Source organism: Asterias amurensis, chromosome 4 (assembly GCF_032118995.1).
Source record: "Asterias amurensis chromosome 4, ASM3211899v1".
NCBI lineage: Eukaryota > Metazoa > Echinodermata > Asteroidea > Forcipulatida > Asteriidae > Asterias > Asterias amurensis.
The window spans coordinates 7,016,292-7,043,316 of record NC_092651.1 but is presented as its reverse complement, the minus strand read 5'-3'; the positions used below and the strand labels follow the sequence as shown (position 1 = coordinate 7,043,316).

General features: G+C 39.6%; 2 protein-coding genes and 1 long non-coding RNA gene across 4 annotated transcripts in view; 1 reads left to right on the top strand and 2 right to left on the bottom strand.

The window, feature by feature from the left end:
• The window catches only part of LOC139935784 (multifunctional protein ADE2-like), a 47,859-nt gene extending 41,212 nt beyond the window's left edge, over positions 1-6,647 (bottom strand). The window contains exon 1 of the mRNA XM_071930365.1: positions 6,476-6,647. Within this exon, the coding sequence (XP_071786466.1) occupies positions 6,476-6,482 (7 nt within the window). The 5' untranslated portion in view covers positions 6,483-6,647. The remainder of the gene's footprint in view (positions 1-6,475) is intronic.
• Positions 427-2,759, top strand: LOC139935826 (E3 SUMO-protein ligase ZBED1-like). Its single transcript, XM_071930423.1, has 2 exons — positions 427-795; positions 1,203-2,759. Exons 1-2 carry the CDS (start codon positions 427-429, stop codon positions 2,757-2,759), a joined length of 1,926 nt encoding a protein of 641 aa, XP_071786524.1.
• A 7,191-nt stretch (positions 6,648-13,838) lies between the features above and the next one.
• On the bottom strand, positions 13,839-19,301 carry LOC139936627 (uncharacterized). Of its 2 annotated transcripts, none has more exons than XR_011785987.1 (4): positions 19,220-19,301; positions 17,770-17,830; positions 17,026-17,191; positions 13,839-15,896 (listed from the first exon to the last, which is right to left on the bottom strand). It is a non-coding gene; the product is annotated as an uncharacterized lncRNA (long non-coding RNA). The 2 variants fall into 2 exon arrangements; XR_011785988.1 differs by having other exon boundaries at positions 17,098-17,191.
• Positions 19,302-27,025: the final 7,724 nt, after the last annotated feature.

The following is a 27,025-nucleotide window of genomic DNA, read 5'->3' as shown; positions in this document are numbered from 1 at the left end:
ACACCGACGTGCACTGGCTTGATTGGCACAGAGCAGAGAGTCCAGCCACAACTGCACTCCAGCCCAGACTGGCCACAAAATATACCAGGCACGCAACGCAAGTAGTGTTTCCTTTGAGTACGCCGACTCCTTTGAGTACGCCGACGGTCACTGACACAGTTCACACGCTGACACAGATAGCCCTACTGCCAAATAGTCCAAGGCGAACTGCACTCCAGCCCCGACTTGAGACAACGCAGCCCCTCTCTTTTTATCGTCAACAACAGAGGATTAATTTGTTTGGGTTTGTATCCTGTAATTGTAATGTAATCCATTGTCTTTAAAATGTAGTCTGTTTAGTCTTAAATTTAGGGCTGTTTCTTTTATAAAGCAATGCGTGGTGTATCTTTTACTCATTACTTGACAAGACAACTGACCGTGTTCAACATGTCCTCTCAACCGCGGCCGTCGGAGCTCCTTCGGAGTAAAAATTTGGTGCCAAAAAGGGGATCAAAGAGTTCTATTTGGAAGTTTTTTGGCTTTCATACGGATCCTAACGATGATAAAGTCATCATTGACCCGTCCAAGGCACTATGTGCTTTGTGTGACACGCCACTATCCCATGCACAAAGCACATCAAGTTTAAGGAATCATTTAAAATTTAAGCACCCACGCAAGTTCCGAGAAATGACAACGGGTGAGCCATCTTCCAGTGCCAGTTCAACAGAATCAGCGTCCTTGCCAAGCGTCATCACTGGACAAGCTACTACTAGTAGCGGACAGGGAGATTCAAGTTCAATTGAACAACCAATAGATGTGAGTAATTTTATTTTATTCGTAATTACTTAATAAATCGTCGTCTAACTGAAGCATTAGCAATATTATATTTATTTTATAAACGTAGTCCTTCAGGGGCAGAATTCCCGCAGAAACATGGGAAAAGCAAGAAAAACAATTGAACTTGTGAAAATGAAAAAATAAACATAAACTGCGTGTGTGAAGTTTGACTAAATAATGTCTGAACTCTGATGGATGATAAACAATCGTAATTCGAGCTGTGTTCCAGTTAATTTAGGTTTTTGATCATGATTGCATTTCATGCTTTTACTTTGGGGGAATTGGGGAGATTCTATTCTATATATCATTATAAATGTTGTATTTGTAATAAGTTATAAGTTTAATCACCATATTCAAATAGCGTTCGTTTTTTGTATATTTTACAGGAGATCTTCAAGAAGGCGGGGCAATACGCATCGGCAAGTATCCAGGCAAAGGAACTAACCAAGGCAGTGGCATACCACATAGCCAGAGATATGAAACCAATATACACGGTGGAGGAGCCCGGATTCATACGCATGCTTCAGAAGTTTGACCCGCGTTACGTGGTGCCTTCGAGAAAGACTATTTCAACCTCGGTAATTCCAAAGATGTACGAGGACCTACGTACCAACACCATCGCTCCCTTCGTCGAAACATCGGAATTTTTCTCCCTGACAACGGACCTATGGACAGCACGCAATATGTCCCAGTTCTTGGGTGTAACTTTTCACGCTATTAGTCCATCCTGGGAATTAAAAAGTTACACCCTTGAAAACATGGAGTGCCCCCCGCCACATGATGCAGACAGTATTGGATCTACCCTGGAAAAGGTTCTTAATGAATGGAATCTCTCTGCAGCGAACCTAGCTGCAATTGCTACGGACAACGCAGCGAACATGACAAAAGCGGTACGAGACATAGAGTGGACCCACATGCCATGTTTCGGCCACTGCCTTAACTTGATCGTTAGGGCAGGACTTGAAACTCGACTCGTCCACACGACCTTAGCAAGATGCACAAAACTTGTTGAATATGTTCACAGAAGTGCAAACGCAACCTACAAACTCGCCGAGAAGCAAGAGATGTTGTCAATCCCCAAAAATAAACTGTTGCAAGATGTCAAAACTAGGTGGAATTCCACATTTGACATGTTGGCACGAATTGTTGAGCAACAACAACCTGTATGCAGCATGCTTATCGAGCTCAAGAAACAAGAACTGATGCCTACGGTTGAAGAGTTTGCAACAATTGAAAAGCTTGTTGAACTGCTCAAACCCATCAAGCAGATGACGGAGATTTTTAGCGGGAACTACGTCACCGTGTCCGGGTTACTGCCGTGCATCCATCAACTGGAAAAGTTATTGGATGAAGCATCAACTGACAACAGAGTAGTTTCTGTCGTGAAGAGAGCCATGAATGAGAAGCTGGAACACCTATTCCAGGGCAGATACGCTATCGCTTTACTGCAAGTCTGCAGTTTCATGGATCCCCGATTCAAAAGCCTCCCGTTCCTTGAGCCTGAGGATTGGCAAGGACTCAAAGATCAAGTCATTGAGAAGATGACAGAAATCGCCGCAGCTGGTGCTACTGAAACGGACGCACTTCCCGCAAATGCACTGCCCCCAAAGAGGACCAAATTTGCGTCACTTTTCGCCGACTTGTATGAACAATCAGAGCCCACAGATACAGCACCCGGAGCTTTGGCTACTGAAGAACTTCGCCGTTACATTGCAGACCCAATCATCCCCATTGACGGTGACCCCCTTTCATGGTGGAAAATAAACGAGCCCAGATTTAAATTACTTGGGAGGATGGCGCGTAAGTTTTTATGCATACCTGCTACCAGTGTGCCATCCGAGCGGCTGTTTAGCAGTGCCGGCAACATTGTCAGTGCTAAGCGATCATGCCTCCTCCCGAGTAATGTCCGCTACCTTACTTTTCTCCACGACAACCTTCGTTAATTATCTAGAGTTGTTCTCCCTATATAAGTCAGGTAAGCCTGTCGTATTTGTAAACGATGGCTGATTAGCTGTGCACAAAACTGCACGTACAAATCTACCTGTTGAGTTTGAAACTACTGTTGATTGTTGAAGTCTAATAAATATTTGTCATCCCATTTCTAAAAAAAAAACTATCTGTTTAAAACTTTAAATTATCAAGGAAACGAACCTCAACATAAAAAACCACCTTTGAACGTTTATTAAATATTTGTCATCCCATTTCTAAAAAAACAAACCCATCTGTTTAAAACTTTAAATTATCAAGGAAACAAACCTAAACTTAAAAAACCACCTTTGAAAGTTTAATAAATATTTGTCATCCCGTTTATTTGTCATTTGTCACTTGTCAGTCATCCCGTTTCTGAGAAAAACCACTATTTCTAGTAAAAGAAATGTGTATGCATTATCCAGCAGAGAAGGTTTAATAAATAGTATTATATTCAGTTTCTGAAAGAAATGTGAAAGTGTATTTTCTTTGTGGGTTAAAGTTCTGTGCTGAGTCTGACGTAATTACAAGTAATTGTACAACAAAACCGTGAGAACCTTCTTCCTTTCCATTATTTTATTATTTCAACGTGGTTGTTTATAATTCCTGTGAAGTCACTAGAAGCATGGAGTCATTGTGTTAGTCAGTCACTCATCAGAGGGGCGTTGACATTAACCATAGTGCAGGGCGCTGGACGTTTTCTACAGCAGAAGGTCCGCACTTCAACATGACTTAGTTTTCTATTGGCTCTCACATGTAACCCAGTCCTGCTATCTGATTGGCCGTGCAAAACTTGTGAATGGAGTATGGCCGTTTTGTAATCCACACACACGACGTTGATCTGAGCCGACCAGGTCGACCTTCCCCTTGTGTCAACAAAAAACAGTCGGCCACTGACTTATCATTTTGGGCTTTTGGGGTCACACACTCACACTGCGTCCGAGCATGGGGGAAGGGTTGTTGTTTAGGACTATTGTTGTTAGTGCTAGTTAGTTGTGTGTGTGACATATATTTTGCCTGCGCGTTGCCGACTGTTTGTTGTGGGCGCAAGAAAGTAGGTCGACCTGAGGCCGGCTTTCCGCTGATGATGATTAATGCAACGACCGATGTAATAATAAAAGAGATAAGAGAGTAGTCCTACATGCTGTAAACCACTTAAGCAGTAAGTCGGGGAAAAAGTATTCGAATATCCGGTTAATTTCGGATAGTTGGCAGCGCTTACCGAATATCAACTACTAGTTGGAAAAAAAAAAAAAAAAAAGTTTTTTTTTTTTTTTTTTTTTTTTTTTAGTGCCCTCTAGCGGCGGAAAAAGGGTATTCGAATATCCGGTTAATTTCGGATAGTTGGTCAGCGGTATCCGAATAACAAAATTTCACTATTCGCCCAGCACTAATCATATCCTCGTCTTCCTAAAGATGCCTCTATCGGCCATTGTCAACACTGCGACTCTGTGCCTCCACCTTCACAGTTGCAGTTAACGGCACCTACCCTGTTTTGACGGCGAATTGCGGCAAGATAATGCACTGTACTCAAAGCCATGCGCACTTGGGCTCTTACTACTCCTAGAACTATTTCGGTTTTGTCCGGCTAGCGTCTCCCGTAACCTCAAAGGTTTATATCTCTCACGCGTTAAACGATGATGGTTCAATCATTGTTCAATGAATTTTGGAATCAGAAATCTCTCTTTATTTTTATTTAAATCTCGCAAAAATTAGGCTCTAGATGTGTCCTTTGATATCTAAATGTCCGAGGGGGCGACCAGAGAACCCACTCCGAAATCTCATAAATTCTTACCGTAATTCAGTCCCCAAATACTCCGTTTTACCACTACACTACAAATGCTGATTGTCCCCGAACGCATCGCGAAGTCACGACACGTGACGAGCGTGCGCATATTATTTTTTTCCTAGGACAATCGTGGCTGATTCCTAGACGTGTGTCCATATGTTTTGTACACAAAGCACGGATCAAGTTTTTTTTTTAATTCTAGGACGGACGAACGTGTGCGAAAATTCTCCATGTTTGTCCTGGAAAAAAATAATATGCGCAAGCTCGTCATGTGTCGTGACTTCGCGATGCGTTCGGCAGAGTTCGGGGACAATCAGCATTTGTAGTGTAGTGGTAAAATGGAGTATTTGGGGACTGAATTACGGTAAGAATTTATAACTTTTAACATTTTTGAGATTTCGGAGTGGGTTCTCTGGTCGCCCCCTCGGACATTGAGATATCAAAGGACACATAAAACCTAATTTTGGCGAGATTAAAATTAAAATAAAGAGAGATTTCTGATTCCAAAATTAATTGAACAATGATTGAACCATCATCGTTTAACGCGTGAGAATTATAAACCTAGAGGAGGTTACGGGAGACGATAGCCGGATGAAACCGAAATAGTTCTACGAGTAGGCTCTTACTATCTATTGGTACACGATGATCAACATCGCCAGTGCAGAACTTCAACATATTTTCTGATATAATTTCTTCAATGGATATATTTGTTAGCTGTGAACTCGTTGAGAATATAGTGAGGGACACTAAGAAAATATGAGCGGAATTTCAGCTTCTCAAATCAGGTAAAAAATAAAGAAAATTGTAGTCAAACTTGTGTTCGCATTGTAAAGAACCTTTATTAGCGAGTCCACCGATCCGCCCCTTTTGGGTATTTGTATCTGTCACAGGTAAAAAAAGGCAAACTTCATCGATGAAAAAGTGGTAAGTTTTTGTCAATTTTTCTTCAAAATGTTTCCTAAATGGTGTTTTGAGTATTATGGCAGGCTGCATTAGACACTGCGGATTAAGTTCGTACCCTCAGAATTTGTGTCATGATTTTTGAAAGTGGTGAAAATGGGGCAAATCTGGTGACTAGCTGTCGAAATTGTACGTGTTGGACCAGATCAACTGTTTCCGCTCGAAACAACCTCGTTATCGCAACTAATCTTTGTGAATAATGAACCTATGGCAGTATTTTTTTTACTATCAACTTTTATATAGGACAAGCTTTCCATTGATACCAATTTTGTGTATGTGCGCTAAAAAATAATTGATTCAAATATATGACAGACACCCTCCCCCAAAAAGCAACGTTTAAACGAGCATAACTTTGTGAATAATGATCCTACATGGGATGGCAATAATTTTTTTACTATCAAATTACTCATGGGACCAGCTTTCTATTTAAACAATAACTTTCCGTATGGCGCCACGACTTTTTCACTCATTTTTACAAAAAGGGATATATCAATCAGGTAAATTAGATACTATATTATTTTATTTCGAATGAAACAGTGGTGGCGCCATACGGAAACTTTTCCGCACTGACTGACGTCCTACCAGGGCTACGATTTGTCCCATCTTTGCGGGAGATTGAAGATTATGTTGTATAGACCTACTTTCATGAAATCAAAAAATTATGTCATTGCGTTTTGTAAACAAAAAGTTACGCGGCAGGAAAGGTGCCTGCAGGAATATTTGTAACGCGCAGATTTGGGGTATCGGAGGATATAGTTCAGATTCAGAGATACCGACGGCCGCCAGAAGGAGGGTTACGCTATTGCAACTCGATGAACTACCGAAAAATGGCGCTTTTTTATAATTAACAAGCATGATGACAAGTGGAACTACACAGAGAATCGAGATACGGAAATCTTAAATTCCAACCTAAGACCCGTGCAGGGCAAGCTACATACTCACCAGCCATAGTGTATGCTTTGCTGCTGCTGTACTCAGGTTTCCACAAAAATTATAATAAAAGCAAGCTCTGCAGTCACCTTACTTTGGCTGAGTTACTACGACAGTGCATGTGCTACGACTACTACGACAACTAGTACTACTGCATGCTACCAATTGCCAACCAACATACAGTGTCTACAGCAGATCGCCTTTATTATTGTGAACGTTCAACACGTGCGTACATTGGGCGCAATTTAAGAATTTGCTCAATATGGCAGATTGCGCTGCTCGTTTTGAATAGTTTTGGCCTTGGCGTTTTGCGCAAAATAATTATCTCCAGTTCGAATAGTTCGTAAAAGCCCGCATATTTATATTTCTTTCTTGGGAAAGAAAAACAAAAGTGCTCACGTATAAAATCCAAAGTTGCCGCTCAGAAAAGATTGCCAGTCTCCAGTCACCATGACTCCAAGCGCTGGCGCGGTCACACTGCTCCCACATTGCGCACTGTTAGTGGATTTCGACAGTCAAGCTGAAGATTGAGCGAAATTGAGCGCAGTCTTCAGATTGAGCATACCACTAAATTGCACTCGTTGCTATTCACGCCCATTGAACCATTCTCGCGCCGTCTGCCTGGTCACGTGCTTTCCTACTGAAGCTAACATGCTGGGCCCAGTTTCAAAGAGCTGCTAAGCACAAAAAATTGCTTAGCATGAAATTTCTCCCTTGTTAAAAACAGGAATGCCAACCAAATTTCCACGTGACTTTTTCAGGAGAAGAATACACCAGCTGAATACCAAGTAAGAAGTAACATACAGCAAATGGAAATTTGGTTGGTAATCTTGTTTTTATCATGAAATAAATTTCATGCTAAGCAAATTTTTGTGCTTATGAAATTAGGCCCTGTTGATCTTAGTCTTGGCTTGATTCTGGATAGTGTACTACGCGCGGTTGAATCGCTAAAGCGCGCCCGCCACGGTATGATTTAGTTACGTGGACGGCAGAGTGTAGTTAAGGCCGTGTCCGAAACGACGACTTCGGCTACAGCTACGTATAGATCAGCGCGTCTACCAGTGTTGAAGAATAGGCAGACGCGCGCGATCTAGCCGTAGCTGTAGCCGAATTAGCCGTTTCGGACACGGCCTAGATTTCGAGCCGTCCACGTAACTAAATCATACCGTGGCGGGCGCGCTTTGGCGATTCAACCGCGCGTAGTACACTATCCAGAATCAAGCACCATCGTCTTGGGCCAAGACTATGTTGATCTATATCACAGAAATAGAACATTGATCTCCCAATAGACCTTTCTTTTGACACGTTACGAGTCACGTGACAAAACAATTCCGCCATCTTGGTTGGCAAAAGTTTGTTTACTTGTGTGCAAATGTATACAGATACGAACTTTACAGTCGAATAATCATGATTCTTAGCCGCTGTTGCTGCAAAAATTGGTTCGGATCAAAAGAAGGGTTAAAGTTCTTTCGCTTCTCTGAAGTTGACAAGTTTCAGGATCAAAATAAAGCGTGGATAAATGCCGAAACACGTCCGCCAGCGCAACAGGATAGATTGGCAACAGTCACGACATGATGACCGGATATGCATGCATGCATGCATGGTGTGATCACTTTGTGGAAACAAATTGTGTCTGGTAAATCATTCATTATTTCTGTGTTATTGTTAGCAAGGACAGACTCTAGTCTATGTTGTTAGTAAGCGTTTTCCTCGATGGTTGGATTATTCATATTGATTCGAAAGAATCATTGGAATGTCACACAGAACTGTCAGTTTTCTCATAATAATACATTTTGAGACATCGCACATTTTCTTCCTGTTCCAGCTACCTCCCAAAAATTGTTTAGAGAATTATATAGAGAATAGTGCATTTTTTCTTCCATTTTCACACAGTCCCACAACACGAGTATCACACATTTTCATGTATCCACATTTTGCTCGCAAAGATATAAAGAAGGGTTACCGTCTCTTGCCAATGAACTGGTCGTTTTAAAAGTCAGAATGGAAGGGGCCTACTTTATTTAACGTTTAGTTTTTACATGTTAAAAATTTTGTTCAGGTAATTAATTAAGGAAGGAATTAGGCTAGTTTAGTTATCGGTTGATTCTACACCTGGTGGAAACAATGAACAAAGGGTTTAAATTCCTTAGGTTATTATTTCCTACACTTCCATTATAATAATTAATTTATAGGTATTTATGGAATAAGACTTTTTTTCTGTATACTACTTTGAGGCTTTACTACAGAGGTTATCACAACCTTTTATTTTGTTTTCTTTTTTGTTATATACAGCAATGGAGTAATACCAGGAACAACAACACAAGAGCCCTCTAAGGAGAAATTAGACAGGAAAGCTTCATCACCACCATTATTTAGTCAGCCTGTTAAAGATACATTGTAATAACCCGAACCCATGTCCGCCTTGTGACCAGGAGAACGGAGACCAGACAACTCGTCCGCCGGACAACTCGTCCGTTCGGACAACTCGTCCGTTCGGACAACTCGTCCGTTCGGACAACTCGATGGTTCAGACAACTCAACGGTTCGGACGACTCGACGGATGATTTATTCAACCGTCGGACAACTCGACTTGGGGTCAAGACAAGTCGACGGATGGCCTAGTTGGGAAGAGGAGGCTTTTGTTGAGATCGAGTGCTTCTAAAGTATTTAGTTTGTGGATAAAAAACATGTCGTCTTGCTTGAATCCATTGATCACATGGCCTAACAGACACACAGCAAGAAGATATCTTCCAAAAGCTTTCAAGAAATGAATTAAATTGAGGAAAGCTACAGTAATAATCAACTGTTTTGAATTGTTTACACAACACACATCAGATCTCAAACTTCAAGCAAAGACAGCTACTTTACATCACAACACTTGTTAAATAGAATTATGTGGGTAAAGAGGAAACAAGGTTTAAATAGACTAGCTCTGTTGCTTCTGTTCAGCAGTGTGGGTTTGAATCCTTGTCGTGACACTTGTTTCCCTGAGCAAGACACTTAAACTGTAATTGCTTCTCTCCACCCAGGGGTAAATTGATACCTGTGATGGCAGAGATGGATCTTGTGATTGATTTAGCCGAGTAGCACATACAATTATTTGTTATTGTTTCACATGCTGTATACTTCTCATGGAGCTGAGATGGTTTGAGAACTGAATTAATGCACAGTGATGACCAGGGGGAATAATGTTGGAAGTGCTTTGAGACGCCCTATGGGTGTGAAAAGCACTCCATAAAAACTGGTTATTACTATTATGGGTTGATGCAGGTTTGATTTTGATATTCAGCTGCAGCTACAACACAATAAATCAAGTATTTGTGGATTTCAATTTGTTTCTATGATGTCTAAAAAGGCCCTACAGTAATTGATCCTGCATGCACATTCACAAATCAAATCAGGATACAAACACGGTTGTATTCGTTTTAAATTGTTTATTCATATTATCCAAATTTATTTATTATAACTTATTTATATGTAAAATATAATTTGTTAAAATTATACATATTTAGACTTCAAGATTAAAGGTAGAATAAATTATCTTTGTTAAAAAATATGTACAAGTAATACACTAATAAATTTGTTTTTAAAGATGTATTGCCCTAGTTTGGTCAAAATTTAAGGTCACAAATTAAAGGGGCTATCTCATCATTCTGTCCTGCGGCTGTGCATGGAAATATTAAATTATGAACCCACCACATGATAACCTACATCCCAGGCATGGACATGCATTTCCAGGATGTAGATGCGAGGGTGCCCAGGATGTAGGTCACCGAGTGGTGGGTTCATCATTGTTTATAGATCCATGCACAACTGCAGGACAGGCGAGATAGCCCCTCTCAATGTGGTACATTGCTATTTGGTAGGGATAGGAAAAGTTATCAACTTTCATATGATACATTGACCATTGAATGGTTCTTCGTGTCCAGTGCCTTTAACCTCTCCGAGGAACAAATGTATTTAAAACATATTATTGTCCTATATTTTGCTAAAAAACTGTACATTTATTTAAACTGTTTCAAAAAATTAAATTAATATTTTTGTGCACACAGCTTGATCTCATTGTTGGACCTTCTTTATTGTTGTTCCCGCTTAATTTTCATGTTATTTTCGTTTTCTGAAGGTGACCGTTTCCTTATCATCTTCTTTTGGAAGGAGAGAAAATATACATGCATCTGGATTAATTTGTCGAAGTGTGTACAGATCAAGACTTTCTAGAGTGGCTTTTAAAGTGACATCCACGTTAGATTTTACTGACCTGATCTGTCCACACCTGTCATAACATGGTTTAGGGTCTATGTACTCTTTTCTAACACAAAACACAATGTCCACAAATTTACATTACACTTCCACAGTTTGAAGATAATGATAGTAGAAAGCCTCCCTTAAAATATTACTTACTGAGGTGCTGTAGTTTTTGAGAAATGAGTAGAATAATGTCACATAACTAATTTTGAAAAAGTACTCGAATCTTAACAAAATGAAGATCTTTGACAGTACATGGTTGTATACTCATGGCCTGGGTCATATACTCCAGCTGTTTTGCTGCCTCCAACTTGAACAGTACTACACGCTTCTCCAATGCTGATTAAAAAGCAAAAAGAAAAAACAGGACTTGTTATTATTTTGGTAGCCTATAATAATAATAATAATAATAATAATAATAATAATAATAATAATAATAATAATAATAATAATAATAATAATAACAAACAGTTCTTATAATAGCGCATAATACAAAATAAAGTCTCTAAGCGCTATAGGTTACGTGCCCAAATCTACATCTATTGACAACTCTCAGCCTAGGAAATAAGACCGCCCCGAAAAACATACCTTCAACAAAGGCGCCCCCTGGCAAGCTCGCCCCTAGCACTGTCAACCCCCGCCAAAGTCGCCCCCTGGCTTGGATTAACTGTAAATTATTTCTCAAGTCGCCATGGTCACTGAAGCAAACTTAAAGCGTTTCTTTTTTTATAATGAAAACTCTGAAAGATCATGACTGGGAAGTGGTGTGAGTCAAATGGCTTAATACTGGTGGGTGCCTAAAGGGTTCATGGATGAAAAGCGTTATTTTGCTTACACACATTATTTTCATTCATACATAAGTGAAATTGAAAATAAATACTTGTAAATAGGCAGGCGTTGGGAGATGATCTGCTTATTGGGGTGACCTTGCCCGAGGATGACATTTTCATGGGCGAGTAAGCTAGATTACCATCATCCGGATTACTCCTAGAACTATTTCGGTTTCATCTGCTATCGTCTCCAGTAACGGGAGACGATAGCAGACGAAACTTCGATAGGCCCAGCAGACGAAACCGCAATATGGGAGACGATAGCAGACGAAACCGGAATAGTTCTAGGAGTACATCCGGATATTGAGTGATTGTCCACAGTATGTATAGTTTGGTCGGTGGGGCGAGTTTGCTTGAGGAAACACTATCTTCAGTAACAGTGGTCCGGTATAAATATGTGTAGGTCCCTACGTATTTTTCACGCTGTTCCCCCAAATAACAGAGATAGGCCCTATGCCTAGTCATGGAGGCCTACCTCCATGGCCTAGTTTGAAATTAAAAACAATTTAAATGAAAATACAAATTTAAAATGCCCGCTTGCCTAAGATAAAAGTTTAATAAAGAACGTCAACAAGTAACAAGGTTAACGTGACAGAGACTAGAGAGGCTTACCCTGCCACGCATACACACAGTTGCGCAGAACCACAGATCCAGTTGTTTTAATCAAAACCCAAGCACTCACAACTGTCATCCCTGACTGCTGAATCTGAAATTCTTCACGAAATTACTGTACGATTCTATAGCGACTTGTTTGTACTATAAAGTTGTAAGCCCAAAGTCTCCACCGTCAGGCGACATTTTATAAAGTAAATTGCCAACCAGAAACTGCGCATGCGCTGGTTTCGCCCCAATGTTTGTAAACAAAGGAAAGGTCTATAGACTGTGCAAGTCTCGCGCGCACCGGAGCGAGAAAACACGACAACTGAATAACTTAATTTTTTTATGAATCAAATCTTTGCTTTAATTTTTTCTTAATGCCGAATCTGAACAACAAAAATACCCATTAGAGCTTGTTTAAATTAGTTTTAGCTTTTTAAACAAATACACAATTATCGGTTAAAGTCTATGTATAGACAAAAGTAAAACTCTGGGACAAGGATGTTTGTTTGATCTTAAATGTTTTTAAACCCCTTTTGTAAATCTACGCCCGAATGTGAAACTACTGAAAGCTTATTTATACGCGGACGCACGATGGTCGCAAGGGCGTTAGATAAACGCGTGACGCATTTTAAAGAGGAAGCCGACGCCTAAGCGACCAATGAAAAGGCTTTCCATCCCGCGCGGCCAAAACAAGCGTCTGCGTAAGTTTCGTGATCGGAGATGGGCACAAATTCTTAATTTTTTACAAGTAACCTGACCTGAGGTCAAGTTTAAATATCGGTTTTTCTTTGTTTTTATGTTGACTTTATTTTTACTTTTACATATGTTGTTAATTAGCATTACATTTTTAACAACATATGTCATTTTTATGGTAATAAACTATATTAAACTAAAGTAATGGACGAAACAAAATCTCCCCAACGTAAAACTCCATAAGGTTGGGACCACAATGGTCCCGGAAGTTCAAATCTGCGCGAGACTTGCACAGTCTATATTACTAGTAGCGGGATGCCGCGCTTCCTATGGCAAGCCATCTGCCAAATAATTCGATAAACAGTGTTTACCACCGATTTTCATGTTTGTCACATGATATTAACATAGTTTATCTCGATGAACACTGTTTTTCACCGGTAAACATAGTTTTTCGCTGGTAAATCTTGGGCCCCATTCATCGTGATTTATCAAGCGTACGTCCAATGACACATACAAAGTTGTCGGAGCACCAAATACTGAATAAGCGAGTTTTCGGAACATGTTGTGCAACAGATATCTAATCTACTGTTTTGACCACCGCTTTGGGGGAGGTAACAGAGCGTCGGGCTCATTAATTTTTAGTTTATTCTCATATCAATTAATTGTCATGTAAACTTTCTGGTCAACATCCGCCGGGGCGCGCACCCCGCGTGACGAAGTTCCCTGACAAAACATCAAATTTTATTATGTTATCATATCTCTGGAGATCATATGTCTGGAACCCTATGCTCTCTTAATATTTATGCATGACGTCATAATTCTTACCCAAAATGAGGCTATGTGCGCACTTCCCCTATCACTTGCAGTGGCTGCGCCCATCGCCTCGTTTTGGATTAGCATTGTGACGTAGCTCATGCATAAATAATATACAAACTAAATAGGAACGGTAATTTTATTGGTCTTGAATAACTACACTGTTAAAAAAAATGTTGTTAATTTACAGTAGTTTGTTTTGTCAATTGGCATTACGGAGGCTACTTTTGTCTACAGAAGATTCAACTGTGATTTTCCACTGTGCATCAACATCAGAATCTCCTGTGATGTGTACTGTACCTTCACAGCACAATCCACTGTAATTGATGTTGGCTAAAATGTAGAAGCTCTGTGGCACAACAGTAGATTTATTTGAAGGATTTTGTTCATCAACATAGTGTTTTGTACACGAACAACTCTCTGTGACAGAACATACACTGCTTTCTGCGCGTTTACGTTGAATCTCTGTTATGTCACATAGGATGACCAATCTTCTGTGTATACACAATGCTTTGTTTTGCTACCTTGACCACCCTCTCATTAATATAATTCAAACAAGAAAATAAAAGACATATCACACACGTTTTATCTCAGTTTCACAAAACATTAACAGTTTTTTCAACTTTAATTGAAATTCACTCAAAATAATGCAACTGTCGTCATAATGTACACAAGGAATAATACTTTTAAATACTTTTTTTTTAAATAATTTATTGTTTAAAATGACTTAAAGGAAGGGAAATGACCAATTCAATTTTGGTAGAGTCCCCGTGTGATTGGGGGAAAGTTACAAGTCTCTACTCTTGTAAAATGGTGTAAATTGCCATTGTATTCGATAACCATTGCCCCGGAAAGTTATCGAATACAAGGGCCATTTACATCATTTTAAAGTGAGGTTAGAGATATTTTTCCCCACTGATCACATAAGGACTCTATCTATTGGAAAAGAAGGAGTACATCACAAAAAATGAATTGCTCATTTCCCTTCCTCTTTAAATAAGTGAACAACTCTGCATGTTTTAACTATTACACATTACCGACTTCAACCAGTCTCTATTGTCCATAAATATTGCATCAATAACAAAAACACGATTCGTACTACGTTTGTGTTCAATTCATAATGGAAATTGTTTCAAGAGAAACTATTAATTAGGGGTAGGTTCATACACTGGTGATGACCTTGATAACAAATGGTGTAACATTTTCAACCTAAAGACTACTGTTACAAAGATGATCATGGTTGTAAGCATCCTGCGAAATGTTTTGGTCTGAAGTGCCCCTTTATCGAAAATCAATCAAAGTTTGCCAAAATTTTGAACCCCCAAAGGTCGGCTTGAGGCAACTTACATACAGTTTCAAATGATCGGACAATGGAAACACTGGCTCAGTATTTCCAACTTCATAAGTATAGGCCTTTTGTCTAAATTTCTGCCAGTGTGCAAATGTGTACTGAAGGTGATGTTTTTGAATAAAATTGTGTTTTTCACATTGTTTAAAATTACTTAAAAGGGAAGATTTTTTCAGTCTTTAATGATTATACAATTTCAATCTGTCTATTATAAGCATTGCAGCAATAATACTTATAAAAACATTAAATACAGTACATACTTGAACTGGTTCCAAGAGAAAATGTTCATGTTAATTTTGCATCGGTGATAAAGAATTATAATTGTGTGTTTTTATCCATACACTGATGTAGATTATAAGCACTGTATACCCAGTACTGAGTATGCAGTGCTGAACACATCAGTGCATGGAGAAAAACACAGATATTAAGCCCAACAGGGTAACAGCGAACATCTGTAAAAAAAAAATTCCCCCAGTTAGTGTTTTTTTTTTACATGTTTGTCACACCAAGTAAATTTTATGAAATTTCAAAGCTTATTTTTATTTTATTTATTTATTATTTATTTTTTTTTTTTTTTGGGGGGGGGGGTCATGAACTGAGACAAACCTATCCTACTTTATTGCTTGTTAATTCAAGAGTGAAACAGTTAAAAACAGTTAAAGCGTTCACTTTAACAAGAAAACTAGCTAAAACACTCAGGAATTTTGTTACATACACCATGTAGTGCTGTTTAAAAAAAAAACATTCAACTTTAGTGCTATCTGAACTGTTTTACTTCTACACCACCCACATTTCTTCAAAGTCTTTCAGCTTGGTACAAAGTTGTACAACTTTGTTATTGGGCCCTCCTTTGGTGTTGGAGGACCTCTTGCTGCCTCTTTCCGGTCTAATCTTGAACAGCAGTCTGCACATAAAAAAGATACAAAACTGTACATTATACACATCAATCTAATTCTGTATGCCAGTATCCACTTTAAAGTTGATTTGTATGATTATGCTTATTTGTCATACTCGTTGATGGGCATTGTTCTAAACACATTGTAGTCTTAAAGGAAGTTAACAGTAGTAAATACTCTTGAGGGAAAATGTTTGTTAAAAAATGTTTGTTTTCTTTTTTGACTATTGCTCTTAACCCTGCGCTGCACCATGCCAGTCAAAAGCGTCTATCCCCCCCCCCCCCCCCCATCGTACAGTCAGCTGCAGTACGGTGTGAAATTGCGTGTAAAACTAATTTGGCTGCTCACAAACTCTTCTAACATGGTACCATTAGACTCAAAAACGTTCACTGAATCCACAGAACAGAAAAAAAAAATGCAAACAAAATGTTCATGGGGGGTAAGCACACTCAGAAAAAAAACAACAACTAATTTTTGCAAAAATCCAACTTTTATGCTCCATTACACTATTGCACTGTTTGCTGCAGTACCGTGTAAAATAAGTATTCATTTCGGTTTACACTTGCATGTCTTAAGTCACACAAGTTTGGCAGGTAAACTAACTGGAACAAAAGCGGTTGTATCTTTGTTGGCATTTATGAACAAAATAATTGTGGTTGATTTATTCCAACAGTTTTACTGAATTTATTGGATTGTGCACTGTAGACTTAATCACACAGTTAAAGAGGGTCTTTCATGTCAAATTCAATTTTGTGATATACTTATTTTCCAAAAATGCCTCCTTGGATGGAAAAGACTCATTAGTTGTTGATAATCCAATGACGTCATGTTTCAAATTGAAGTCACGAATGAACCAAAACAACCGGTACAAAAATGAACCCATTTTTCTCTTGAATGATGTCATGTAGGATGTTTTGAACGTTGACAAATTTTGCACTGGAGGGTATCGAATAGAATGGCAATTACACCACTTTAACATGAGGTAAGAGACTTGTAATTTTTTCACCACTCACATGAGGACTATATCTATTGGAAAATGAGTACGTCACATTAAAGCCGCTCTTTAAGTGCAGTTGAACTGCAGTTGTTTCCACTTGGCCAAAATGAAGAATAATACAAGTGCTTCAAAATAATTACCTTTGCATGAACTCAAGAGTAGCTGCAATATTAGGTGGGTATTGTAGATTGAAAACATAGAACACCACGAACCACATCTGAAGACCCTTGAGAAGATCACTGCAATGGAGTAGTGGATTCCTTTCGATGCAGACTGCACATTTTGCGCTCAGGAAGGGGTTGTCACCTGCAGCAGAAACAAGCATTTAAACAAACATCAATTTATTTGCAAATGCAAATAACAAAAGGACCAGTTTAGGTTATAAAATGAGGTATTTTTTTTTACCAAATCTTTATTTACATCTACCCACAGTTAATATTTTTAAGACACACGGGGTAAGTCTAATGAGCATAGGAAATCTGTGGGCTTAAAATGTTGAATCGGTGACATTTTTTGTTGACCACAAAATATTGCAGTATTTTTCAGATGATCCAGGGTGTGGGAGTTTAAGTTTTTAAGAAAAATGTTGGCAAGTTCACTTTACAATTTCAAATATGAGCACAAAGCTGTAGACAAAATGTCTTATTGGAAACAATAAACCATCTGATTTAAGATTGATTTTATTAAGTATGGGAAACACCATAGTTCCATCAGTAATACTATACTTATCCTTGTAAGCATATGCACAAAAATTTAAGTATGATTGATTTTCAACTCAAATGTACTTCAGGTGAGAAAATTATCATTCAATGTTCAAGTTATTATTAATGGTGAAATTAAATTGGGGAACTAAAATGTCAGTTATTTTCGAAGGTATTTTTTACCTGCATAGGCCAGTACAGGGCTATCCGTGTCACAGTCAAAGTCAGAGCTTCTTGCAGTTTCCTTTATACAGAAAGAAAAAGAAAACAAATCACAAACATGTATATTATTCAAAATATATAAATACCAGAGGCCATTTACAACATTGGTAATTACCATGACACTGCTATACTTTGTGTCCCTTTAAGCTGTTGTCAGCATTTCTCATAACAAGAGCATATAAAACACGATGAATTTTTCACTGGTTATTTCATGATATTGAAAAGTAAGGGTTTAATATTGATGTTGTACTTGTACCTTTTGTCTATAAACAAATGCCGAATATATCTGGTTAAGTCAGAACTGGAAGATGTTCCCACTTGAAAAGTATTTAAAGAAAACTTTCAACTGATCCATTAGTTATTAAATAATTGGCGCACTACTTGAGATCGCGGCACAGTTTTCATTAACGGAAATTGGTCCAGCGCGCGCAGCGCCCTCTAGCGGTTGTGAACAAACCTACTACTACAGAACAGTACTACACAGTACTACTACTAGCAGTAGCACTCAATCGACAAAAAGATACAAACAAAATGGATCGTCACTTACTATACCATTACCAGACCAGAGGCCGATTTCACAAAGATCTCAAATTGATCGTAACTTCAAATCAATCGTAGTTGCTAAGTAAAGTGTGATGTCACAATACAAATCTCTATGGTGATACTGAAAATTTGTCATGCGATGAATTTTATTGCTTTGTGAAATCGGCCCCTGGCATGCCAGGCTAAAAAATGTGTTTTAATGCATCCTCATCTGCTCATATGTTCACCACAGTGAGTTTAGTATAAATCAGCTTGCCAACCAAGTAAAAAAACAGTAGTAAGGTTAATAGGTAGGCCTAGGCCTAGTGTAGGAATTTTTAGTATAAAAAATTGTGACTGAAATAATCACATTCATTTTCATTTTACTGAATTAATTTGCTGATTTTTAGTTGTAATTAGTGTTACTAAGAGTAAGACATCTATGTATAATGTATTGTCAGTCAGATGATCGACTAGACATGTTGTAAAATACTACTAGTAAACTAGAGCCAGAGGGTAGGCTAATTTTAATTAACTGAAATTGGAAAGCTAGTAAAGCAAAAGACAAGACATTTCCAGAACCAGAAAAACAACTTTATAATTCATGTCCATGGACCATGGCAAACAACAAATCATCCCAAATCCACATGCAGCCTGTCTGTGTGTGTTGTGTTGACGTTATGCATGCACACACACAAACACACACAATCTGTCATCTATCACGTCTATCATCGATCTGACGATCGTCTGTCGCTAAACATGATAAATTTTCCAATTGTCATATTTTATGTTCAAGCCTAACGAGCGTTAGGCTTATGTTAACCATGTGACTTACAATAATAGTAATAATATTCATATTAATAACACAGAATAGTGTTCTTAATCTTACCTGTAATTTTTTTGTCGTGGAAACTGATCAGCAAAGGTCAAGTACAAACTCTTCCAAAAGTTAAGTGAGCGCACAATGTGACGTGATGGTGGAGAGAGCGCACGCGCACAAACTACGGCGGAAGATCCAGCCGGTCTGAACCAGTTCCTGCTGATCACTTTTTCCCCTTTTTGCCGCGCACACACACAGAAGACGACAAGAACTTCGTAATGGTACCCGTCTTCTCTTTGTTTAATGCAAAAATTTGAGGGCCACCAGGGAAAAATCACTGTAGTGTGATACGCTAGGGGGGGACGATCTCTGTTAAATGAATTTTTTATCAATGAACCAAGGAAAGTTCAGAGCTTTCTAGTCCGACACCACAATGTTCCTATGATAGTAAATGCAATGCTTTTTTACATGAGTAGGGGCATATCCTGTAATCTTCGGACGAAAATTAGCTCTAGGCTACTAGGGCCTACGAGTCTTCATTCCAATTTTTACTTTACTGAGTAGCCTACACCACACATGCCCGCCCACGCCACACCGATGATGAGGGCCGTAGTTTTCCCTTTCCAGCACTGATATTAAAGCCTAAATCCGCAGTTTATTATAGTGGCTAAGAATGGAAGGCAATTAGCTGCTATATCAGAGTGCAGTTAGTTCTGTTAGAGGACAACCCGGCTGTTCAGAAACAGCAGAATGTGTCAAATCCTCAAGGGTTCACTGTACCGTCACAAAATGTTCCTACAACAGCAGACTTACTTTAAATTTACAGAGAATAGGAGCACACTGTTTAGAGACTGCATATGTTTTGTATATTCACAGAGAAATAGGAAAACGGCAACTTCTGCTGTTCATTTTTGATTCTTTCCAACAAAAAAGCTACTGTGAATTCACACAAATTTTTTACAGTGTACAGTCTCGACGCCCGACAAAACCCGACGCCCTATGGCTTAGTCGTTTGTATACAAACGGATTTGGCAAAATGTACATCATGAGTCCTGACCAAACTGCTTCAAGTTCTTTCAATTTTGTTGCTTCTCAGAACTTTTGCCCAATGGAATGTTCATTACAGCTTCAAAACAGCCGTTGATGTTTTTACAAAGTTCGTAACTCTGTGAAAACACTCACTATTAATTGGTAATTGTCAAATTCATTCTTCTAACTTGGTGTTTCTCACTATATGCATTAAATAACAAACCTTAGTGTTTCTCACTATGTGCTTTAAATAACAAACCTGTGAAAATTTGAGCTCGATTGGTCATCGGAGTTGCGAGATAACTATAAAAGAAATAACACCCTTGTCACACGAAGTTGTGTGCTTTCAGATTGTTGATTTCGAGACCTCAAATTCTAAACTTGAGGTCTCGAAATCAAATTCGTGGAAAATTACTTTCTCGAAAACTATGTCACTTCAGAGGGAGCCTTTTCTCACAATGCTTTATACTATCAACCTCTACCCATACTCGTTACCAAGTGAGGTTTTTATGCCGACAATTATTTTGAGTAATTTAATACCAATAGTGCCCACTGCCTATAAACGGCAATTTCATGTACCCATTCGAAGGTTTAACTTGCAAAAGTTATATGAGAAGAATCAGTAATGTATTCACTTTCTTCTTGTGAACAATTTGCTCAAAGATAGTGTCACATTAGTTTAATACAAATAGCAAGAAACGTTTTGCTAACAATTTCTGCGTGTATACATTCTGTGTGTGGGGATGACATGGATCGTACCACCAATGGTACAGGGTTTTTAAATGGAACAAAATGAAGTTATAATAATATTAGCAACAGTGGCCGTTGCTGTTTGATGCGTTTACAAAATGCTGGAAAGTTGGGTAGGCCTACATGAGTCACGAGTGACTTATTTATAATAAACACATCTGTAACAGACGCAAGTATTTTTTCTTCTTCTTATAAAGCCTTAATATACGCGAAATTACCCCCCCCCCCCTGTACAAAATGGTGGACCATTCATTGAGGCGCATGCACCCCTAGCCTCTGCGAAACATGTGTGCGTTCGTTTAGCTTCCCTGGGTCGACCCCGGTGTGTTGCGGGTTTTTTTTTCAAGGACGAACGTGGGCAAATAATTACCCACGTTCGTCCTGGAAAAAAATCGCTACACACCGGGGTCGACCCGGGGAAGCTAAACGAACGCATGAGTCACTCTGGAATGTTAATGGAGGTCCGAGGTCGCCACCCAATTCAAACCTAAAGAGATGGCTGTGTGTGCAGCCTACAGCTTCCCCCGTCGAAGTGGCCCATATCAACACCAGCTAGACAACCACACATGTAAGGAGATATCGCTTGTGACTCCAGCCAATCAGACGACTCATAAGAGGGAGTTCCAGTAAGGGTTTTGTAGACTTGCAACCCGACGTCTGAAACGACACAACCATGTTGAATTCCACTAGGATGTCATGAGAAAGCTGGCTACTGCCTCTTTCGCGTCCCATGAACTAGACAAAGAGTTGGAATTCCTATAAGGTTATTGTTCCTTGCGGGAGGCAGCCACTCGCTTGGCTGAAGACAGGAGCGAATAACCAAAATTCAAAGAGAGCTGTTCAAGTCTTTCAGAGGGGCGGAACGTTAAAGCCATTGGACACTTTCGGTAAACAGTATTGTCCAAGGCCCACACTTCGTGTATCACAACTTCTATATAAAATAACAAACCTGTGAAAATTTAAGCTCAATCGGTCAATGGAGTCAGGAGAAAATGGTGACTGCTCTATATTCCGACACCCCTATGTTCCGACACCCCTATGTTCCGACACCCCTATGTTCCGACAACTCAACCTATATTCCGACACCCCTATGTTCCGACACCTCTATATTCCGACACCCCTATGTTCCGACACCCTTATATTCCAACGACCCAAACACCCCTATGTTCCGACACCCCTATGTTCCGACAACCTGTACCAATATTTTGTGTTAGCCATTTTTTTAAAAAAGAAAAACGGTGTGACTTGAAGAAACTACACATGCTCGCAATTTAGTTCATGAACTTACCGGTAACCTATCATTATGTAGTCCCATAAAGGAGTTTAATTTGTACTAGCGGGATGCCGCGCTTCGCGCGGCACCCCGCTAGGATATAAAAATCCTTTACACAAATATTCGAAATGTGGGTGAGGGTGTTATACGCCTCTACTCTCAATATTTATGCATGGCGTCATAATTCTAACCCAAAATGAAGCTATTTCGCACGTCCACCACTACTTGCAGTGGCTGTACCCACCTCGTTTTGGGTTAGACAACGTACCTTATGCATCTAGAAACTATAAGGCTCCCCCGTGATCCTTATAGGGGTCTAATATGTTGGGCCTCCCTAACGTTACACGTTTTTCAAATCAGCGTTGATAGGTGAAACTGACCGTTAGCCAGCAATAACTAAAGTTTCTTTTGTACTACACTACCAAAACTTTCTCCACACACTCAATATACATTCATAATGCTTGCATTTCCTTTTTAAAAAACATCGTCAAAAATTACATTTTTACGTCCCACGATACATAGCGTTGCTACAGCACTATAAGTAAAGCGAGTTTTTGGAACATGCTGTGTGCCACAAATCTAATTTATCTACTGTTTTTTTTTTTCGGGGGGGGGGGGGCGGGGGTGGTAAGAGCGTAGGCCTCTTTTTAGTTTATTCTCATCTGAATTGGTCTTGTAAACTTTCTGGTCAATAGGCTGCATGTATAACGGGAGCACTTAACGTGAACGTCAAAAAAGTGTTTTGCAGGCAGAGATGCCAAGTCCAGAGGCTAGCTATGTGTGAGATTTTTCAAAGCTCAACCCCCATCCCCCCGGGAAAAAATTGCCAGTTTAAGAAGGCCTTTTTTAAATCGTCGCCCAACCTTTTTTTTTTTTTTTTTTTTTATAAATAAATAAAACAATGTGAAATTTAATTGTGGACAAAAAGTGTTTCAAAATGCATCAAAAGCCTCCTCAGAATAATTAAAACTCACTTGAGGTACACAGGAGATGTTGATGGTTAATGTGGAGGTTCGATTGTGTCAGATTATATCCTTCCAAACTTGAAAAAAATAGACTAAAAATGATGTCCAAAATCAATCGCTCACTTCTTCTGCCTGTTGTGTCTTCGCTAGTGGAGCGCATTTCAACGAATTTGCTAAAAGAATCGGAACAAACTTGTGCGCAATAAGCGTTTTGCGCTCTGCCGAATTTGAGCTGAACCTACTGGATGAGCAAACGCGTGCGCAATCTGCAATTTTGCGCTCTGTTTGTACAAATTTTGTACAAAAAATGTCGTTAATTTTTTTTCCCGATCTCGCCCCAATAATGGTTGATGTGCGTGTGAGCGTGAGACAGAGCCCAAATGCGTGAGTCTCACGCCTAATGCGTGAGACTTGGCAGGTCTGGTTTTGTTTTATTGTCACTTTGGGCTTATTGCATCTCGCGAAATTTGAACGACAAACGACACAATTTCTGACCGCGTTCATGTTCACGCTGCTCTAGGAACAAACCTCCATACATCCCATATCTCTGGAACCCTATATCGTACAAACTAAATAAAAACGATAAACTCGTCCCCACTCCTTAATTTTCTCTAACTTATTTCACTTTCAGAAAGCATGTCAAGTCATGTTTAGGGTTTGTTACGTCCAGTTTGGGTCAATAGACAAACTCCTAAAAATGTACCCCATTCAGCCGCACGAGGTCTCTTTTGTTAATATTATCTCCATCAGTAACCAACCCGACGGGCCGACGACTAAATTAATCTTCATAATGGATTTGGCAAAATGTACATTCTGAGACCTGACCGACACACTGCTCTAACCAATTTTGTGAATGGACTTATTCAAAAGGAAACTTAATGCCGTTTTGCTTAACAACTTTGACCAAATGCAAAGCAAAGTTCTTTTTTTTTACAGCTTCAAAACAGGCTTTGACGTGTGTGTATAAGTTTCACCATAGAGTAAGGAATGGTTTCACAATTCTACCGCCATGGTTAAACTCTGAAACTGCAACATTATACCTCCATGAACAGACCGTATTCTAAAACGGTATTCATGTACCCATTTGAGTTTACTGGCAAAAGGTCCAAGGTCGCCACCCACTGTCAACCTAAAGTGGTCCCACGGCGACCTTCTTCACCAAGCAACAGGTGGCCTGTCTCAAACCAGACAACACACCACTCACAATACACTGACCAGAATGGCTCTTTGTGTAAGGCCCCCCCTCCAACCCCAATATGTTATTAATTGTAAAGTTCCCTTAGACACCTTCCAACCTATAGCCGGCCCTACCCAATGTTTCCAAATTATTAAGCTTCCGTTTGATCCCATCCTTGTTCATCATGATAATTCTCATGCCGTTTGGAAGTGAATGCTTTTTTATAAATATTCTCCATTTAATCTTTTCAACAAATGAGTCACCCGCAGAAAGATTTCTAGGAAGTCTGATAACAACGTCGACCAGTGGTTGACACATGGTCACCTGCGAAACATCAATCTACGGTACTTAATCCATTCAATGCAAATTCGGTCAAATTCGTGAGATTGGTTTCGGATTTGTCCTGGCACCCAGCCTCTTCGACCCTTTCGACCCTGCGCGGCAATGAATGAACCAATCCGGAGAACCATGCTTAGTACAACACGAAAGTAACCTGACCAAAAAGGGCGGATCGAATGGCGGCTGGGCGTTCAAGGGGCAATGAATGAACCAATCCGGAGCACCATCTGCGAAACACTGTCCAATGAGTCGCCTGTCAGAAAGATTTCTAGGAAGTCTGGTAACAACATCGACCAGTGGTTGACGCACGGTCGCCGCCCAAACTTCCTCCAATCACATGACTTGTAAGTGCGAGTTTGGATCCGGGTTTTGCAGACTTGCAACCCGACGTCTGAAACCACACAAACGTATTGAATTCCACACAAACAACCGTGTTGGATTCCACAAGGATGCCATACCACTGGACCTTCTAATTTTCAATCCAAGATGGCGCAGGTTACGCTTTTAATAGTATAGATAACAAGATTCTGCTATTACAAATATTCGGTTTCTTTAGAAGAGGACTGAGTAATGGAGGGGGTGGTAGGACTGAATTATTTATTGTTATTAATTGTTAACAAATTATTATGATTATTATTATTATTTAAAAAAAATTGTGGTGGGGGGGGGGGGGCAAAGGAAAGAAATTACACATCGGCGCAATAAACGCAGGAGTGGTTGGAATTTTTATTAATTGAAGGCTCATGAAATGTTACCAACACGGACACGCACCTAACAATAGCAAAGTACCGAGTATTTTATTGCCAGCTACCTCGGGGAGCCATACTCATGTGTATAACCACAAAAAAAAAAATGAAATGCATGCGTGATTTCATCACTTTTTAAAACAGTACAAATTCATCTTATGAATGTTCAAACCTAATCCCGGTCGAAAATTACTGGGAAACCTGGCGTAATACAAGTTGTGTTTTTGTTATTGATCAATTGAGTAATAATGTGCGGGAACAACTTGTCGGAACATAGGGGTGTCGGAACATAGGGGTGTCGGAATATAGGCTGAGTTGTCGGAACATAGGGGTGTCGGAACATAGGGGTGTCGGAATATAGGCTGAGTTGTCGGAACATAGGGGTGTCGGAACATAGGGGTGTCGGAACATAGGTGTGTAACCGGAGAAAATAACAGGAAAACACACCTTTGTTTCCGCACGTTCGCCGTCATGACATGTGTTTAAAATAAATCCGTAATTCTCGATATCGAAAATTTATTCTCCAAAAGTAAAGCATTTCATGGAATAATATTTCAAGAGAAGTCTTTCACCATTACCTTCTGTAAACCCTGTAAGTTATTTGTAAATCTGTCAATTTTTTTTTTGTACCTAAAGTTTCCATATCTGCATAAGGTTTAAATTTACATAAATCCCAAGTAAGCTTGATACGGAGTGCTTCCGTTAAATTTTTCTCGAGGCACAGGCGTTGAGCGTTGGTCGAACATAAACTGCTCACAAAAAGTAAGGAAACTTTTTCAATCCAGTATTTGTTATTTTTTAATACTCTCCTTGTATATGGAAATATATCAATGCACAATGAACAGCTGAACTGTTCCTCTTTAAAATGATACCACATTTGCAATGATTACGCGTTGCTGAACTTGGCTACACGAATAACAATGAGGCAAAGTCACAAATCAAATGTGCCAAAATTACCATTGTCTGTGAATGGTCAATAGGTAATGCTCAATATTCAAACCGATCAAGCTTTTCAGAACCATTAATGGTTTACACAGTGATTTGCACCAGTGATCTCATCGGACACAATTAACCCTCATCTCGTGAAAAACACCTTGATGGGTATTTGCAAGATGATATTCTACAGCCGAATGCAGTCCCGTACTTGCAGACTCTTGGACCAAATGCCATCTTTCAAGATGACAACGCTCGCCCCCATCGAGCCCGACTGGTGACTGACTACCTGAAAAATGTTGGGGTTCACCGGATGGATTGGCCCGCTAACAGACCTGAATCCCATGGAACATCTGTGAGACCAGCTTGGCCTCGCTGTCCGCGCCAGAACCACCAACACATCAACTGTGGCTGACACTCTTGCTATAATACGATTTGCTGCTTTGTTTCCAATAACGTTCACACGATTTTAGAATCTTAGGCCCCCATCGTGATTTATCGAGCGTACGTTAAACGACGCATACAAAGTTGTCGGAGCACCAAATAAAGCGAGTTTTCGGAACATGCTGTGCAACAGATAATCTACTGTTTTTAACACCGCTTTCGGGGAGTAACCTAGCGTCGGCCTCTCTAGACCGCGTTTACACTAGATCCAGAAAGGTG